This window comes from Lissotriton vulgaris, chromosome 5 (genome assembly GCF_964263255.1).
Source record: "Lissotriton vulgaris chromosome 5, aLisVul1.2, whole genome shotgun sequence".
Taxonomy (NCBI): domain Eukaryota; kingdom Metazoa; phylum Chordata; class Amphibia; order Caudata; family Salamandridae; genus Lissotriton; species Lissotriton vulgaris.
Genome location: NC_141693.1, coordinates 1,991,210,331 through 1,991,230,570, shown reverse-complemented (window position 1 = coordinate 1,991,230,570; position 20,240 = coordinate 1,991,210,331). Strand labels below are relative to the sequence as shown.

The 20,240-nt window shown below is 46.4% G+C and overlaps 1 protein-coding gene across 1 annotated transcript in view; it reads right to left on the bottom strand.

Annotated features, from left to right (window-relative positions):
* CCDC180 (coiled-coil domain containing 180) overlaps positions 1-20,240 on the bottom strand; it is a 618,906-nt gene that overhangs the window by 362,200 nt on the left and 236,466 nt on the right. Inside the window, exon 20 of the mRNA XM_086924739.1 lies at positions 11,222-11,402. Coding sequence (XP_086780865.1) covers positions 11,222-11,402 — 181 coding nt within the window. The remainder of the gene's footprint in view (positions 1-11,221; positions 11,403-20,240) is intronic.

Here is a 20,240-nt window from a genome sequence, read left to right as displayed (position 1 = left end):
ATTCAAGCAGCAGTGGATACAAGCAGCAATGGATTCAAGCAGCAGTGGATACAAGCAGCAGTGGATACAAGCAGCAGTGGATACAAGCAGCAGTGGACAAAAGCATGTCTGGAGACAAGCATCAGTGGATACAAGCAGCAGTGGATACAAGCAGCAGTGGACAAAAGCATGTCTGGAGACAAACAGCAGTGGATACAAGCAGCAGTGGATACAAGCAGCAGTGCATACAAGCAGCAGTGGATACAAGCAGCAGTGGATACAAGCAGCAGTGGATTCACGCAGCAGTGGATTCAACCAGCAGTAAATAAAAGCAGCAGTGGATACAAGCAGCAGTGGATACAAGCAGCATTGGATTCAAGCAGCAGTGGATTCAAGCAGCAGTGGATTCAACCAGCAGTGGATACAAGCAGCATTGGATTCAAGCAGCAGTGGATTCAACCAGCAGTAAATAAAAGCAGCAGTGGATACAAGCAACAGTGGATACAAGCAGCATTGGATTCAAGCAGCAGTGGATTCACGCAGCAGTGGATTCAACCAGCAGTAAATAAAAGCAGCAGTGGATACAAGCAGCAGTGGATACAAGCAGCATTGGATTCAAGCAGCAGTGGATTCAAGCAGCAGTGGATTCAAGCAGCAGTGGATTCACGCAGCAGTGGATTCAACCAGCAGTGGATTCAAGCAGCAGTGGATACAAGCAGCAGTGGATACAAGCAGCAGTGGATTCAAGCAGCAGTGGATTCAAGCAGCAGTGGATTCAGCCAGCAGTAAATAAAAGCAGCAGTGGATACAAGCAGCAGTGGATACAAGCAGCAGTGGATACAAGCAGCATTGGATTCAAGCAGCAGTGGATTCAAGCAGCAGTGGATACAAGCAGCAGTGGATTCAAGCAGCAGTGGATTCAAGCAGCAGTGGATACAAGCAGCAGTGGATTCAACCAGCAGTAAATAAAAGCAGCAGTGGATACAAGCAGCGGTGGATTCAAGCAGCAGTGGATACAAGCAGCAGTGGATACAAGCAGCAGCAAATAAAAGCAGCAGTGGACAAAAGCATGTCTGGAGACAAGCAGCAGTGGATACAAGCAGCAGTGGATACAAGCAGCAGTGGATTCAACCAGCAGTGGATACAAGCAGCAGTGGATTCAACCAGCAGTAAATAAAAGCAGCAGTGGATACAAGCAGCAGTGGATTCAAGCAGCAGTGGATACAAGCAGCAGTGGATACAAGCAGCAGAGGATTCAAGCAGCAGTGGATTCAAGCAGCAGTGGATTCAAGCAGCAGTGGATACAAGCAGCAGTGGATTCAAGCAGCAGTAGATTAAAGCAGTAATGGATACAAGCAGCAGTGGATACAAGCAGCAGTGGATACAAGCAGCAGTGGATACAAGCAGCAGTGGATTCAAGCAGCAGTGGATACAAGCAGCAGTGGATACAAGCAGCAGTGGATTCAAGCAACAGAGGATTCAAGCAGCAGTGGATTCAAGCAGCAGTGGATTCAAGCAGCAGTGGATACAAGCAGCAGTGGATTCAAGCAGCAGTGGATACAAGCAGCAGTGGACTCAAGCAGCAGTGGATTCAAGCAGCAGTGGATTCAAGCAGCAGTGGATTCAACCAGCAGTAAATAAAAGCAGCAGTGGATACAAGCAGCAGTGGATACAAGCAGCATTGGATTCAAGCAGCAGTGGATTCAACCAGCAGTGGATTCAACCAGCAGTAAATAAAAGCAGCAGTGGATACAAGCAGCAGTGGATACAAGCAGCATTGGATTCAAGCAGCAGTGGATTCAAGCAGCAGTGGATTCAAGCAGCAGTGGATTCACGCAGCAGTGGATTCAACCAGCAGTGGATTCAAGCAGCAGTGGATACAAGCAGCAGTGGATTCAAGCAGCAGTGGATTCAAGCAGCAGTGGATTCAGCCAGCAGTAAATAAAAGCAGCAGTGGATACAAGCAGCAGTGGATACAAGCAGCAGTGGATACAAGCAGCAGTGGATACAAGCAGCATTGGATTCAAGCAGCAGTGGATTCAAGCAGCAGTGGATTCAAGCAGCAGTGGATACAAGCAGCAGTGGATTCAAGCAGCAGTGGATTCAAACAGCAGTGGATACAAGCAGCAGTGGATTCAACCAGCAGTAAATAAAAGCAGCAGTGGATACAAGCAGCAGTGGATTCAAGCAGCAGTGGATTCAAGCAGCAGTGGATACAAGCAGCAGTGGATACAGGCAGCAGCAAATAAAAGCAGCAGTGGACAAAAGCATGTCTGGTGACAAGCAGCAGTGGATACAAGCAGCAGTGGATACAAGCAGCAGTGGATTCAACCAGCAGTGGATACAAGCAGCAGTGGATTCAACCAGCAGTAAATAAAAGCAGCAGTGGATACAAGCAGCAGTGGATTCAAGCAGCAGTGGATACAAGCAGCAGTGGATACAAGCAGCAGAGGATTCAAGCAGCAGTGGATTCAAGCAGCAGTGGATTCAAGCAGCAGTGGATACAAGCAGCAGTGGATTCAAGCAGCAGTAGATTAAAGCAGCAATGGATACAAGCAGCAGTGGATACAAGCAGCAGTGGATACAAGCAGCAGTGGATACAAGCAGCAGTGGATACAAGCAGCAGTGGATTCAAGCAGCAGTGGATACAAGCAGCAGTGGATTCAATCAGCAGAGGATTCAAGCAGCAGAGGATTCAAGCAGCAGTGGATTCAAGCAGCAGTGGATTCAAGCAGCAGTGGATACAAGCAGCAGTGGATTCAAGCAGCAGTGGATACAAGCAGCAGTGGATTCAAGCAGCAGTGGATTCAACCAGCAGTGGATTCAACCAGCAGTGGATTCAACCAGCAGTAAATAAAAGCAGCAGTGGATACAAGCGGCAGTGGATACAAGCAGCATTGGATTCAAGCAGCAGTGGATTCACGCAGCAGTGGATTCAACCAGCAGTAAATAAAAGCAGCAGTGGATACAAGCAGCAGTGGATACAAGCAGCAGTGGATTCAAGCAGCAGTGGATACAAGCAGCAGTGGATTCAAGCAGCAGTGGATTCAAGCAGTAGTGGATTCAGCCAGCAGTAAATAAAAGCAGCAGTGGATACAAGCAGCAGTGGATACAAGCAGCAGTGGATACAAGCAGCAGTGGATACAAGCAGCATTGGATTCAAGCAGCAGTGGATTCAAGCAGCAGTGGATTCAAGCAGCAGTGGATACAAGCAGCAGTGGATACAAGCAGCAGTGGATTCAAGCAGCAGTGGATTCAAGCAGCAGTGGATTCAAGCAGCAGTGGATACAAGCAGCAGCAAATAAAAGCAGCAGTGGACAAAAGCATGTCTGGAGACAAGCAGCAGTGGATACAAGCAGCAGTGGAAACAAGCAGCAGTGGATTCAACCAGCAGTGGATACAAGCAGCAGTGGATACAAGCAGCAGTGGATACAAGCAGCATTGGATTCAAGCAGCAGTGGATTCAAGCAGCAGTGGATACAAGCAGCAGTGGATTCAAGCAGCAGTGGATTCAAGCAGCAGTGGATACAAGCAGCAGTGGATTCAACCAGCAGTAAATAAAAGCAGCAGTGGATACAAGCAGCAGTGGATTCAAGCAGCAGTGGATTCAAGCAGCAGTGGATACAAGCAGCAGCAAATAAAAGCAGCAGTGGACAAAAGCATGTCTGGAGACAAGCAGCAGTGGATACAAGCAGCAGTGGATACAAGCAGCAGTGGATTCAACCAGCAGTGGATACAAGCAGCAGTGGATTCAACCAGCAGTAAATAAAAGCAGCAGTGGATACAAGCAGCAGTGGATTCAAGCAGCAGTGGATACAAGCAGCAGTGGATACAAGCAGCAGAGGATTCAAGCAGCAGTGGATTCAAGCAGCAGTGGATTCAAGCAGCAGTGGATACAAGCAGCAGTGGATTCAAGCAGCAGTAGATTAAAGCAGCAATGGATACAAGCAGCAGTGGATACAAGCAGCAGTGGATACAAGCAGCAGTGGATACAAGCAGCAGTGGATTCAAGCAGCAGTGGATACAAGCAGCAGTGGATACAAGCAGCAGTGGATTCAAGCAGCAGAGGATTCAAGCAGCAGTGGATTCAAGCAGCAGTGGATTCAAGCAGCAGTGGATACAAGCAGCAGTGGATACAAGCAGCAGAGGATTCAAGCAGCAGTGGATTCAAGCAGCAGTGGATTCAAGCAGCAGTGGATACAAGCAGCAGTGGATTCAAGCAGCAGTGGATTCAAGCAGCAGTGGATACAAGCAGCAGTGGACTCAAGCAGCAGTGGATTCAAGCAGCAGTGGATTCAAGCAGCAGTGGATTCAACCAGCAGTAAATAAAAGCAGCAGTGGATACAAGCAGCAGTGGATACAAGCAGCATTGGATTCAAGCAGCAGTGGATTCACGCAGCAGTGGATTCAACCAGCAGTAAATAAAAGCAGCAGTGGATACAAGCAGCAGTGGATACAAGCAGCATTGGATTCAAGCAGCAGTGGATTCAAGCAGCAGTGGATTCAAGCAGCAGTGGATTCACGCAGCAGTGGATTCAACCAGCAGTGGATTCAAGCAGCAGTGGATACAAGCAGCAGTGGATTCAAGCAGCAGTGGATACAAGCAGCAGCAAATAAAAGCAGCAGTGGACAAAAGCATGTCTGGAGACAAGCAGCAGTGGATACAAGCAGCAGTGGATACAAGCAGCAGTGGATTCAACCAGCAGTGGATACAAGCAGCAGTGGATTCAACCAGCAGTAAATAAAAGCAGCAGTGGATACAAGCAGCAGTGGATTCAAGCAGCAGTGGATACAAGCAGCAGTGGATACAAGCAGCAGAGGATTCAAGCAGCAGTGGATTCAAGCAGCAGTGGATTCAAGCAGCAGTGGATACAAGCAGCAGTGGATTCAAGCAGCAGTAGATTAAAGCAGCAATGGATACAAGCAGCAGTGGATACAAGCAGCAGTGGATACAAGCAGCAGTGGATACAAGCAGCAGTGGATTCAAGCAGCAGTGGATACAAGCAGCAGTGGATACAAGCAGCAGTGGATTCAAGCAGCAGAGGATTCAAGCAGCAGTGGATTCAAGCAGCAGTGGATACAAGCAGCAGTGGATACAAGCAGCAGAGGATTCAAGCAGCAGTGGATTCAAGCAGCAGTGGATTCAAGCAGCAGTGGATACAAGCAGCAGTGGATTCAAGCAGCAGTGGATTCAAGCAGCAGTGGATACAAGCAGCAGTGGACTCAAGCAGCAGTGGATTCAAGCAGCAGTGGATTCAAGCAGCAGTGGATTCAACCAGCAGTAAATAAAAGCAGCAGTGGATACAAGCAGCAGTGGATACAAGCAGCATTGGATTCAAGCAGCAGTGGATTCACGCAGCAGTGGATTCAACCAGCAGTAAATAAAAGCAGCAGTGGATACAAGCAGCAGTGGATACAAGCAGCATTGGATTCAAGCAGCAGTGGATTCAAGCAGCAGTGGATTCAAGCAGCAGTGGATTCACGCAGCAGTGGATTCAACCAGCAGTGGATTCAAGCAGCAGTGGATACAAGCAGCAGTGGATTCAAGCAGCAGTGGATTCAAGCAGCAGTGGATTCAGCCAGCAGTAAATAAAAGCAGCAGTGGATACAAGCAGCAGTGGATACAAGCAGCAGTGGATACAAGCAGCAGTGGATACAAGCAGCATTGGATTCAAGCAGCAGTGGATTCAAGCAGCAGTGGATTCAAGCAGCAGTGGATACAAGCAGCAGTGGATTCAAGCAGCAGTGGATTCAAACAGCAGTGGATACAAGCAGCAGTGGATTCAACCAGCAGTAAATAAAAGCAGCAGTGGATACAAGCAGCAGTGGATTCAAGCAGCAGTGGATTCAAGCAGCAGTGGATACAAGCAGCAGTGGATACAGGCAGCAGCAAATAAAAGCAGCAGTGGACAAAAGCATGTCTGGAGACAAGCAGCAGTGGATACAAGCAGCAGTGGATACAAGCAGCAGTGGATTCAACCAGCAGTGGATACAAGCAGCAGTGGATTCAACCAGCAGTAAATAAAAGCAGCAGTGGATACAAGCAGCAGTGGATTCAAGCAGCAGTGGATACAAGCAGCAGTGGATACAAGCAGCAGAGGATTCAAGCAGCAGTGGATTCAAGCAGCAGTGGATTCAAGCAGCAGTGGATACAAGCAGCAGTGGATTCAAGCAGCAGTAGATTAAAGCAGCAATGGATACAAGCAGCAGTGGATACAAGCAGCAGTGGATACAAGCAGCAGTGGATACAAGCAGCAGTGGATACAAGCAGCAGTGGATTCAAGCAGCAGTGGACTCAAGCAGCAGTGGATTCAAGCAGCAGTGGATTCAAGCAGCAGTGGATACAAGCAGCAGTGGATACAAGCAGCAGTGGATTCAAGCAGCAGAGGATTCAAGCAGCAGAGGATTCAAGCAGCAGTGGATTCAAGCAGCAGTGGATTCAAGCAGCAGTGGATACAAGCAGCAGTGGATTCAAGCAGCAGTGGATACAAGCAGCAGTGGATTCAAGCAGCAGTGGATTCAAGCAGCTGTGGATTCAACCAGCAGTGGATTCAACCAGCAGTAAATAAAAGCAGCAGTGGATACAAGCAGCAGTGGATACAAGCAGCATTGGATTCAAGCAGCAGTGGATTCACGCAGCAGTGGATTCAACCAGCAGTAAATAAAAGCAGCAGTGGATACAAGCAGCAGTGGATACAAGCAGCAGTGGATTCAAGCAGCAGTGGATACAAGCAGCAGTGGATTCAAGCAGCAGTGGATTCAAGCAGCAGTGGATTCAGCCAGCAGTAAATAAAAGCAGCAGTGGATACAAGCAGCAGTGGATACAAGCAGCAGTGGATACAAGCAGCATTGGATTCAAGCAGCAGTGGATTCAAGCAGCAGTGGATTCAAGCAGCAGTGGATACAAGCAGCAGTGGATACAAGCAGCAGTGGATTCAAGCAGCAGTGGATTCAAACAGCAGTGGATACAAGCAGCAGTGGATACAAGCAGCAGCAAATAAAAGCAGCAGTGGACAAAAGCATGTCTGGAGACAAGCAGCAGTGGAAACAAGCAGCAGTGGAAACAAGCAGCAGTGGATTCAACCAGCAGTGGATACAAGCAGCAGTGGATTCAACCAGCAGTAAATAAAAGCAGCAGTGGATACAAGCAGCAGTGGATTCAAGCAGCAGTGGATACAAGCAGCAGAGGATTCAAGCAGCAGTGGATTCAAGCAGCAGTGGATTCAAGCAGCAGTGGATACAAGCAGCAGTGGATTCAAGCAGCAGTAGATTAAAGCAGCAATGGATACAAGCAGCAGTGGATACAAGCAGCAGTGGATACAAGCAGCAGTGGATACAAGCAGCAGTGGATTCAAGCAGCAGTGGATTCAAGCAGCAGTGGATACAAGCAGCAGTGGATACAAGCAGCAGAGGATTCAAGCAGCAGTGGATTCAAGCAGCAGTGGATTCAAGCAGCAGTGGATACAAGCAGCAGTGGATTCAAGCAGCAGTAGATTAAAGCAGCAATGGATACAAGCAGCAGTGGATACAAGCAGCAGTGGATACAAGCAGCAGTGGATACAAGCAGCAGTGGATTCAAGCAGCAGTGGATACAAGCAGCAGTGGATACAAGCAGCAGTGGATTCAAGCAGCAGAGGATTCAAGCAGCAGTGGATTCAAGCAGCAGTGGATACAAGCAGCAGTGGATACAAGCAGCAGAGGATTCAAGCAGCAGTGGATTCAAGCAGCAGTGGATTCAAGCAGCAGTGGATACAAGCAGCAGTGGATTCAAGCAGCAGTGGATTCAAGCAGCAGTGGATACAAGCAGCAGTGGACTCAAGCAGCAGTGGATTCAAGCAGCAGTGGATTCAAGCAGCAGTGGATTCAACCAGCAGTAAATAAAAGCAGCAGTGGATACAAGCAGCAGTGGATACAAGCAGCATTGGATTCAAGCAGCAGTGGATTCACGCAGCAGTGGATTCAACCAGCAGTAAATAAAAGCAGCAGTGGATACAAGCAGCAGTGGATACAAGCAGCATTGGATTCAAGCAGCAGTGGATTCAAGCAGCAGTGGATTCAAGCAGCAGTGGATTCACGCAGCAGTGGATTCAACCAGCAGTGGATTCAAGCAGCAGTGGATACAAGCAGCAGTGGATTCAAGCAGCAGTGGATTCAAGCAGCAGTGGATTCAGCCAGCAGTAAATAAAAGCAGCAGTGGATACAAGCAGCAGTGGATACAAGCAGCAGTGGATACAAGCAGCAGTGGATACAAGCAGCATTGGATTCAAGCAGCAGTGGATTCAAGCAGCAGTGGATTCAAGCAGCAGTGGATACAAGCAGCAGTGGATTCAAGCAGCAGTGGATTCAAACAGCAGTGGATACAAGCAGCAGTGGATTCAACCAGCAGTAAATAAAAGCAGCAGTGGATACAAGCAGCAGTGGATTCAAGCAGCAGTGGATTCAAGCAGCAGTGGATACAAGCAGCAGTGGATACAGGCAGCAGCAAATAAAAGCAGCAGTGGACAAAAGCATGTCTGGAGACAAGCAGCAGTGGATACAAGCAGCAGTGGATACAAGCAGCAGTGGATTCAACCAGCAGTGGATACAAGCAGCAGTGGATTCAACCAGCAGTAAATAAAAGCAGCAGTGGATACAAGCAGCAGTGGATTCAAGCAGCAGTGGATACAAGCAGCAGTGGATACAAGCAGCAGAGGATTCAAGCAGCAGTGGATTCAAGCAGCAGTGGATTCAAGCAGCAGTGGATACAAGCAGCAGTGGATTCAAGCAGCAGTAGATTAAAGCAGCAATGGATACAAGCAGCAGTGGATACAAGCAGCAGTGGATACAAGCAGCAGTGGATACAAGCAGCAGTGGATACAAGCAGCAGTGGATTCAAGCAGCAGTGGACTCAAGCAGCAGTGGATTCAAGCAGCAGTGGATTCAAGCAGCAGTGGATACAAGCAGCAGTGGATACAAGCAGCAGTGGATTCAAGCAGCAGAGGATTCAAGCAGCAGAGGATTCAAGCAGCAGTGGATTCAAGCAGCAGTGGATTCAAGCAGCAGTGGATACAAGCAGCAGTGGATTCAAGCAGCAGTGGATACAAGCAGCAGTGGATTCAAGCAGCAGTGGATTCAAGCAGCTGTGGATTCAACCAGCAGTGGATTCAACCAGCAGTAAATAAAAGCAGCAGTGGATACAAGCAGCAGTGGATACAAGCAGCATTGGATTCAAGCAGCAGTGGATTCACGCAGCAGTGGATTCAACCAGCAGTAAATAAAAGCAGCAGTGGATACAAGCAGCAGTGGATACAAGCAGCAGTGGATTCAAGCAGCAGTGGATACAAGCAGCAGTGGATTCAAGCAGCAGTGGATTCAAGCAGCAGTGGATTCAGCCAGCAGTAAATAAAAGCAGCAGTGGATACAAGCAGCAGTGGATACAAGCAGCAGTGGATACAAGCAGCATTGGATTCAAGCAGCAGTGGATTCAAGCAGCAGTGGATTCAAGCAGCAGTGGATACAAGCAGCAGTGGATACAAGCAGCAGTGGATTCAAGCAGCAGTGGATTCAAACAGCAGTGGATACAAGCAGCAGTGGATACAAGCAGCAGCAAATAAAAGCAGCAGTGGACAAAAGCATGTCTGGAGACAAGCAGCAGTGGAAACAAGCAGCAGTGGAAACAAGCAGCAGTGGATTCAACCAGCAGTGGATACAAGCAGCAGTGGATTCAACCAGCAGTAAATAAAAGCAGCAGTGGATACAAGCAGCAGTGGATTCAAGCAGCAGTGGATACAAGCAGCAGAGGATTCAAGCAGCAGTGGATTCAAGCAGCAGTGGATTCAAGCAGCAGTGGATACAAGCAGCAGTGGATTCAAGCAGCAGTAGATTAAAGCAGCAATGGATACAAGCAGCAGTGGATACAAGCAGCAGTGGATACAAGCAGCAGTGGATACAAGCAGCAGTGGATTCAAGCAGCAGTGGATTCAAGCAGCAGTGGATACAAGCAGCAGTGGATACAAGCAGCAGTGGATTCAAGCAGCAGAGGATTCAAGCAGCAGTGGATACAAGCAGCAGTGGATACAAGCAGCAGTGGATTCAAGCAGCAGTGGATTCAAGCAGCAGTGGATTCAAGCAGCAGTGGATACAAGCAGCAGTGGATTCAAGCAGCAGTGGGTACAAGCAGCAGTGGGTACAAGCAGCAGTGGATTCATGCAGCAGTGGATACAAGCAGCAGTGGATACAAGCAGCAGTGGATACAAGCAGCAGTGGATTCAAGCAGCAGTGGATACAAGCAGCAGTGGATTCAAGCAGCAGTGGATTCACGCAGTAGTGGATACAAGCAGCAGTGGATACAAGCAGCAGTGGATACAAGCAGCAGTGGATTCAAGCAGCTGTGGATTTAAGCAACAGTGGATACAAGCAGCAGTATATACAAGCAGCAGTGGATACAAGCAGCAGTGGATACAAGCAGCAGTAGATTCAAGCAGCAATGGATACAAGCAGCAGTGGATACAAGCAGCAGTGGATACAAGCAGCAGTGGATACAAGCAGTTGTGGATTCAAGCAGCAGTGGATACAAGCAGCAGTGGATACAAGCAGCAGTGGATTCAAGCAGCAGTGGATTCAAGCAGCAGTGGATACAAGCAGCAATGGATACAAGCAGCAGTGGATACAAGAAGCAGTGGATACAAGCAGCAGTGAATAAAGGTAGTAGTGAATAACAGCAGCCGTCAATAAAAGCAGTCACAGCCACAACTGTGCTCTACTTGTTCAATAATACAAAGGAGGCGGCTATCAGGGAGCAATGGCCACAATTCCCAAAGCAGCCTCTTACTTTCACACCATACCAGCAGGGATGGCTGCACTGCACGCAGGGACGATGGCATCAAAATGTGCCATTCGACAATCACAGCTTTCCAGGCTGGTAGCGACTTTTGCAGGTGGTCATCACAACTGTAAGAGCAGAAGCTTTCTGACAGTCAATAAAATAAGCAACTGGCCACTGGTATTGGAAGACGAATGCCATAATAAACATGTTATGACGCTTTCCTCCCCATGTGCTACGCCTGCGCCCTCCTCAACCTCGAGCACTGCCGGACCCTACCTCTCCACAAGATTTCCAGGCACTGAGAGCAGTCGCCGCAGTGACCAGCGTCTGCTCTATCCTCAGCAGACAGCAGCAGAGACCACTGGATTCACCAAGCCCTGATGAGGATACTCTGGGCATGCAGGTATGGCACAAGCATTAACATGGCAAGAGCCTTACTTCTCAGACTTGTTGGCGTTCAGGAACAAGGGTTCCATGTCAGAGACCCTTTTGCTGAATTCCATGGTCTTCTTCTTCATTTCATCTCTGAGCTGGATAGACAAGTTTTTCATTTTGACCAGAGCGTCGACCACTCCTGCACAGTGGCGCTCAACACGATCGCTGTGTAGCAGCAATTCCGCTGAGGACAAGAGAAGAGAAATGGTCAATCTGTAACAGCGGACATCACTAGAGAAGACATTGCTTTGACCAGCTTAACCAACAACACTATGATGGCCTAACAGACTGTGTCATGTAGAGTGTGCTACACAAACACGTAAACAACCCCTGAACCCCTTATAAAAAGCCATTCCGGTTGTCACACCTCCTACTTTAACAGGTCTTCAAGCTGAATCTGCTAAGAAACAAACCTTCTTCCCTACTGCACATAACTAAATACTAATCACTACACACCAATGTGACACACAACACATCTCAGGGTAGACAAGAGTATGGCTTTGAATAGGTTAGGCTCCCTATATCCTGAATTGCAATTTACTTGATTGAATTTATAAAAAATCTTTTTGATGAACATACTTTTAACTTTCTCCGTGTATCTTTCTCCTTCCAATGATTAATTACTGTTTGAATTTTTTGTATATGTGATACCCTTCTGGTACACTGGAGTGTGATATTCCTATACGACTCCCAACTGAGTTATTAGTTTCTATAAATCAAGTCCCTTGTAGCACCCCTTTGACCTGAATGATCTATTGCCCAAGCCTACAAGGGTTTATTGGGTTTCCCCTGTTATAATTACGCAGAATTAGTAGGAGCACACATTACTGTGCCTGAGGAATTATGAAACTTATTCAACCAATGGTATTCATTCTACACCATTGTAGGCTGAGAGGACATGCATAGCAGAGTCATGAAGCGAGATGTGGGCATGCGTCTGCATGTGAATGAATGAATGAATATTGAATTTATAAAGCGCTAAAGTTAGCCCAAGGACGTCAAGGAGCTATATATGGGAGTGAAGTTTGAGGCATAGGTGGAAGTAAGCCAAGGTGGCCACATGCTGTTGGCTGTTAGTGTCGTTTTACTTTACAGGAGAATACTCTGATCATATATGAACAATAGTTACTGACCTGTAATCTGTGGTTCTCCAGTATTGGTGTCTTTCATAGATTCACATGCCTGAATCATTCCCCGTGGTCGGAGTGGGAGTCTCACAGTATATAAAAAGCAATAATATGCAATAATATCCTAAGAAACACTTGGTAATAACCAACCAGGAAGTAAAGTAGCTCAAGCTACAGGAGTAAAAACTTCCACACTCATGACTATCCAAGTCATTTTGTATAGTCCAAACTGCAGCCAATCATGCAACAGGGAACACCAGAATGTTCTCCCCAGAGTCTCAGGCTCTCAGATTTTCTCGCACAGGAGTGAAGCGAAAAACATCCTAGCCTAAAGGGCCTCTGAGGGGAGGAGGACGGGTTGCATGTGAATCTATGAAAGACATCAATACTGGAGAACCACAGATTACAGGTAAGTAACAATTGTTCTTCTCCAGTATTGGGGTGTCTTTCATAGATTCACATGCCTGCATCAGAGTAGATAGCAGTACCCAAATAATGCTTGGAAGACGCTACTTGTAGTATAAATCTGTACATAGTAAGTACATACATTTACATATTAAAAATGCCAACATTCATATATGCATGAAAAAACTTGCAATCACATGAGAATGTACTCAATATTCGGCATCGAATAAACGTCTGGAAAGCAGTACAGAGGAGGAGGGAAACAGAGGCTCACCTTCTCTGTTGTATTATCCTTGAAGAATAAAGAGAGGTGGACCCATCCTGACGGTACCTTGAAATGGCTGCCAAAAAGACCTTCAATGTTGCATGAGATAAGCCTGACCGTGCTACGTGTAAGAAACAAGCATTTGCAATGCAATAGGTCTCGCATTTGGAAAGTTTGAGCTATTGGTATTGTAAATGACACATTTTTTATTTATGTGTTAGTTTTGAAAATAGCGAAATTAATAGCTTTGTCATTTACAATGCCATAGTTATACCTTTCGCAAATGTGACACCTATAGCATTTGTAATGCAACATGTGTTGTATATACGTGACTTAGATGTATTGATATTACACATAACAGTGGCTTTTGATGTTTTTTAATAATTAATACTTAAATAAAAGATATTGTAATGTATAATGGCAATAGTTTAAACTTTTGTAAATAACTTTTGTGAAGATTGTGTTCAGTGTATTTTATTGTGACGAAAATCCAAGAACAGAAGTGAAATATTAACATATTTTTGAAACATTTGTAATAAAGCTTGAAACATTGATAGAACATATTTGAACCAGTTGTTGTTGAATGGTTGCACAGGTTGATGCTGTGGTGGCGCTGAGTGATGTTGTGGTGGCGATAAGTGATGCAGTGGCGTTTAGTGATGCTGTGGTAGCGTATAGTGATGTTGTGGTGCCCCTGAGTGATGATGTGGTGCCCCGGAGTGATGCTGTGGTGCCCCTGAGTGATGCTGTGTTGGTGCCATAGATTGAGTGAGGGCGATAGATAGCTAGAGGGAGGGCGACAGATAGATAAGAGTGAGGGGGACAGATAGATAGAGGGAGGGCGACAGTTAGATTGAGGGCGATAGACAGATAAAGTGTGCGCGATAGACAGTTAGAGTGAGGGCAACAGATAGATAGAGTGAGGGCGACAGATAGATAGAGGGAGGGCGACAGATAGAGTGAGGGCGATAGACAGATAAAGTGAGCGTGATAGACAGTTAGAGTGAGGGCAACAGATAGATAGAGTGAGGGCGACAGATAGATAGATTGCCACCATGAAAGACCACCAAAATGAGAACAAGTTTACGCACTTATACATCACAGGCAGAAGCAGTGTAAGCTTTCCTCCGCTTCTGTAACTGTGCATTATTGCATATGATGGAGAGCGAGGTGTGTGGTGTACTAGAGTGAAGTGTGTACTAGTAAAAGATCACGTTTGACATGGTGCAAATCACAAGGTGAAGGTATGGTGTATATGAGTGATAGAAATATTTGCAAGAGGGAAAAGATAGCAACACATGATTTTTGAAAGTTCCAGCCTGCACGTCTTGGCGTACTTTTCCACACAATCCAGGATGACATGGATAAGTGACGAGGGGACGTAAGGGGGCAGGGCTGGAGTGCCAGAGAAAGGGAGAGGCAGTGTCATTGGTCCGCTACTATCATCATGCCTTTATGAGGCTGTAAGCCTCCAAATTTGTACGAGGGGTGCTCTGCTTTGAATATTTATGCTACAGCAAATACAAACATAAAGATTTTCTATTTACAGCAACTAAGCACATTTCTTCGGGCCTGCCAGCCAACAGATCAAACACAGCCCACCGCCACTTGTACAGAATAAACAAAGCGTATGGCGTATTTAAAAAATGCAATCATTAAAAACTAAAGTAGATAAAGTGGTAATATGAATCTGTGAACACCCAACATCACAGGAGCCCGCACGCCCTCCTTTTACACCTAGATACAGTGGAACATGAATCTGTGAACACCCAATATCTCAGGAGCTAAATCTTTCAGAACATAATCTGGTGGCATTATGTACTACGGGGCACGTTGTTAACGCACATGCTGGAATTAGTTTTACATTTTATTAAAACCCAGTGTTATTCTGCAATTAATGAACGAGCTGAAAAGGCTGCTCCCAGGAGAGAGTGTCTAGAAATGGTTTGTTTTATTTGCAGATGTGCCCAGTAGAAGTGCTCTGGAGGCAGCTGGCCTGAGCAGTGGGCACTGAATGGAGGCTCTGCCAGACTGGTCAGCCTGAGCCATGCCACCGAGGGGCAGGCCTTATTAGCATACCAGATGTTAGGATGGGGGGGGGGGGAGGAAGTAAATTTATGTAAGGTGTGAACAGTCCACTCACAAGGGATTGGATTTTTGGGGCATATGAATCAGTTCCAGAATATTAACTCCTTGTGCGTTGTCTAGTTAGTTTGAGACACATTGTAACAGCCTTAAAGCGCACATGCGGAGACCAAAAGAATGAAGGCGGTGGGAGTGTAGAAGCAGAGGTGTGAACGTTAGCAGGTACGGAATGGAAGGGGGGACAGCAGAGAAGACAAAGAAGGAATGGAGGTGGTGTCGTAAGGAATGGAGAGAGAGAAGAGGAAGAAGGAAAGGAGGGGAAGAGGGGAGTACGCAATGAAGGAGAAAAAAAGCACAGAATCACGGGTCAGAAGGAGAAAACAATGGAGGGCAGGGATGCAAGCTCCGCTGACTACGTGAAGTCCTGCAACAATTTAATACATCCTTCTTAACAAGCTGACAAAATCCAAAGTGAAATTTTTACAAACCACCGCTATCATGTGTCTTAGAAGACTGTGAGCCAGTTGCTCCTGAAACTTCTTGCCAGGGCTGCATTACTCCGCCAAATGGAATTACGTTTTATAAAGGGGTTGGCATAATCCTAGCCTTTGAAGTGGCACCCACGTCAGTGAGAACTTCTGGCCAATGAACACTGCTGCCCACAGGCCTTTGTACAAAGGGCTTCAAAACAGCTTTTCACATTTCTCTCCAACAGAAAACTGCGTATTGATTTTAAATTTAATTGTTTTTATGATTAAGAAACGAAGATAAATTTATTATAAATAAAAAGGTGGCCAACAACTGCCCATGTGACTCCACAGGGACACTAAAATGAAGACTCCCTGTGGCATACTGCCTCAAGGGACTTAATGGGCACCTGATGACACAGGCAAATACAGTGTGACGGACAGAGGTTTTTCAGCTATGTACTTGCTAAAAGGTGCCATATTATTTTGTCTCTTCATTATGTGTTGTTTACGGCTACTACTGGAACAACTGTTCACCTGAAATTGAGACGTAACTATCCAATATCAGTATCTAGGAAAAACATACAAGCATACTTATCAACTCACCTGCATTTTGCGGGCGTCACCCGCTTTTTCCTGTACATTCATCTATATAGAGTATCCTTTGAAAAGTCTGAAACTTTTTTTATTTGAGTTTGACAGGCGTGACTTTAACAAATCATGTACTTTGCCCCGTGAGCTGCATTTTGATGTGCTTGCAGTCCAGTCAGTCAGCTGATTTTGCTGTACTAATCTGTTAACCCGCAGGAGCAGTGGAGCTTAATTTATGTTAAGTAACCAGATCTCTGCAGAGCTCAGCATGTTTTTACGCACACTGTTGTGATCATCTGACTGAGAGCTGGCGGCACCCTACAGTGGGGTTATGACAGGACGCAGCAAGACAGTACAGAACAAGGGAAGCATTTCACTCACATGGGCCGCTGCAGGGAGGCGAAACTTTAAAAGCCGAGAAGCCACAAAATCCAGTATAAAGGCCATGACCGGTTTACAACCAAAAAAAGCCACACAGACACATCACATTGCTGCCCATGTTGCTTACATTTGACTTGGACTCCGTTCTGATCTATAACCAAAAGCCCAATGCATTTTATGACTTGTAAAGTTGTTTTTTTACCTTAGTAATGTGTCCAAAAAAAAACCCAAAAAAAACATTATTCCAAATGCTGCCAATTACATGTAAAAACATGCATTAGTAAAGCCAATAATTTGGCCCGGCTTTGCCACTGTTTATTCCCTGCCTTTCTAAAAAAAAAAACATTTACAAAAATAAAAGTAAACATTTTTTTAACACAGGGCCACTTGCCCACCCGCCCTACCAGTGAAAGGAAATTACTTTGTGTGGCTGACAAAAACTGTGCTTCGGCTGAATGTCGCCAGCTGCACACAAGGGAACAATAGCTGCAGTGGCCTCACCCTATGCAGTATGCTGTAGTGGGAGGAAGCAAAATATGAATGACTGCTGCAGACTAATCAATACGGAGGGCATGCTGAAAGCCTAAGTAAATATACGAAGTGTATATTTTTGGAAAATCAATTGCTCTTGGTTAAAAGCGGACTAAAAAAAACACCACGCACACACACGACTAGCTCTAGTTATTCATGCAGCACATGGCCCCATGACATCTATGCATATACAAAACCAAAAAGGTGGACGTATAGTTATTCTTAACAACATATTTCAAAATGTTAACATTAAAATGAGGGCCAAATATTAAGGAAGAACTTCTCGGAAGAGCAGTAAAAACTGTGAAACATACACAATGTCAATCAGCTTTAAATCATAAGAAAATATTTAAGATCGTTCTGAAAGTCTGCAAGAGAATACACTGGGGACCAACGATGGACGCTATAAACGCAGAAGCTGTCTTATCGGAGCGCAGCCGCATCCTCCATTCAAGCACTTTATTTCGCAGTTACAGCGCTAACCCCCTAGAAGCTGCTCTCGGAGTGGCACTGGTGTCTGGACAAGTAACCGTACATGAAAACCTACCCACTGAAAAACATCTAAAAAGAATTGTGAAGGTTCCACTAAGCACACTCAAGACAAAGACAGCAAGCAGTAAAGGAACAAGCTCTTGGCATTGCTGTGGGGATGGGGGGAGGGGGAGAGGAGAAATGGGAGACACGGCCTGGCGGCAGTGAAAAGTGTGAAGTAGCGGGCGGGGGAGCGAGCCCTTTGAAGTGAAGCTCTCGGAGGCAGGCGGCTCGGGCAAGCGTGTGCACAAGCACATGCACTCGACAAAATCTGCGATGGTTTCAGAGCTTGGTTGAGCCTCTACACTCACGTCTATTTATCACTTACGTGATAGAATAGGCGAGACCTAAAAACCGCGGCATCATAGGCTTTGGCCCAGCGCCCTTCATCTGTACATTTACGATGGGGGACTGCAGCAGGGTGCAGCCTTTGTTCTCTGTGTTTGCAGAGGCCTCTGGGAATGCCACTTGAACTCTGACCGAAGGGCACGTGCCCGGGGACACGTGCGCCCTGCAGTAGCTGGCCCTTAGTGCATGCACGATTCTGGATTGTAGGTTGCACCCTGGCTCTGATACAAAATGTCTCTGCCACCTGCACTAACAAAGCGGGCAGAGTTGTGTCCTGTCTGGAAAAGAGTAAACTTTGAAGTTCCATGATATAGGAAGTGACGCAGAAACCCCCCTGCCCCCAACTCCCACAATGGTGGAAGGCTTAGATGTGTAGCTGAATATCTAGGATAATTGATGGAGAAGGACTATGTTGATATGATTGATGGTTGATCGGGAAAACAGGAGTGGGAAGAGATGCAATTATTGGCAATGAAGAATCCAGGGGAAGCGCATTGGAGAAATATAAGAATTTTGATGGTAAATATTCTCTAAGTTAGGTGTCCTGCCATGAGCATGTCAATATGGAGTCCGCCTCATGTGGTGTGCGGATCTCCTTAGCCCTGACGGGACCGTGAACTTGAAGATGATCTGAAATTATTCAATTTAGACAGTGTGATCTCTGACTCTGATGGAAGGGGAGGTCATGTGAAGGAGTGATGCACCTTCAGCAGGCCTAGAGGGATGCAAAGTCACCAGGAACTAGATCACATTCAGAGGGAGCTCTCTTGGCTTTCATTGTTGCTGTCTGTGTGACTATCATATTTGGGCGCCCGTAGACTGGTTATGGTGGAGACTGAGGACCTAAGGGGAAGATGCCAGACTCCCTCCGAGTACATTTCGCAAAGTGGCAGAAAGTTTAATTAATAAGGATTTGTAACCAGATTGATCAAAGAAATGCCCATGTAAATAGAGGTCTTTACAAACCTGCCCTTTCCATCTGTGTCTTGTCCTTGTACCCTTTGGTGTTCCCTTCAGAATAGAAGCTTGTTTAAGTGCACAATGTGAGTGTTAGATGGTGACACCGTAAGTCAAATTTCAAATAAAATGATCAAATCCTGCATAAAGGCATATATAGTGCCTGCAACTGAAGCTCAAGTGAGAACTGGATGACACCCTCCTCTGAAAGCAGGAAAAAGACCCACTCAAGATAAAAAAAAAGTGTCAGATGTAAACACAGGAGCTCCATAAAAACCTTGATGAGGGTGTCTAGAGAGCCTGGCAGGACACAGGAAACTTGGTTCGTGTTTCAACGTTGGGTTTGTTCGCGGGAGACTGCCCCTTCAAGCTGCATTCACTGGCTGCTGCTGCAGGTCCCACAATCCCTTTTTTTTCTGTGGAGCCAACCCCTGGCACTGTGGCAAGCTTGCAGAGACAACAGTTCAGTGGTGTGAACGTTCCACAGCCCAGAGTAAGTGGTCCAGGAAAGGTGAAAGTGTGTAAACATATCCTGAATGCACAATAACTTTTGCTCACTGACTAGTCTTGCCATTTCTTACCATACGTTTACTCAAGGAGTTTGGTGAAGGTCTCCAGTGGAACGCCCCCGCTCCACAGACCTCAAAATTAGTCCTGTTGTGCAGAAGAAAGATCTTGGGGACCTCACCTTTGAGGAAATATAAATGTTATGGTCAAGAAATGTTCCCTAACGTTACCCCACCGTCTCCATGTACGAACTTAAAGTGCATGTAACTTCCCTCCTGTGCCAGCTATGAAGACGCAAACACATTTGCGTCCAACGTTAACATGTCCTCTTTCAGACCCACCCTGAATGGGTCGAATATTCCGTTTCTAAGTATGCCTTGCCAACGTCTCTTCATGGTGTACTTTACACGTTTTCCAGCCCAGGCGAAGTAGGCCCTGTTTTCTGTCATCAAGCCTCTATCCGAAAAGCATCTCTGTCTCCTGAAACTGCGAGGTGGGATGCCCCCACCCGTGAACTCTGTCCTACTCCCTGCGCGGCTCACGATGCTTAGCTCAGCCTGTTGTCTGCCAAGACTGTATTCAACCTTCGAGTTATCTGTTCCGCTCCTCGAAGATACATTCCTGCCTACTAGTTTAAGTAAACATCTTTCCAGCTGCAGAGCAAAGGGCCCGGCCTCTCTGTCTCCATGCAAGTAATTCATAGCTCCCGTTGCCATGGTAGGCCCATGCCCCCTCGCTTTACACGCAGACACGTAGGCACATGTGCACGCACTCACAGTCAGTATAGAATAGCCTCTGTCCGAGAGACCTTTTCCTTCTAGATAATA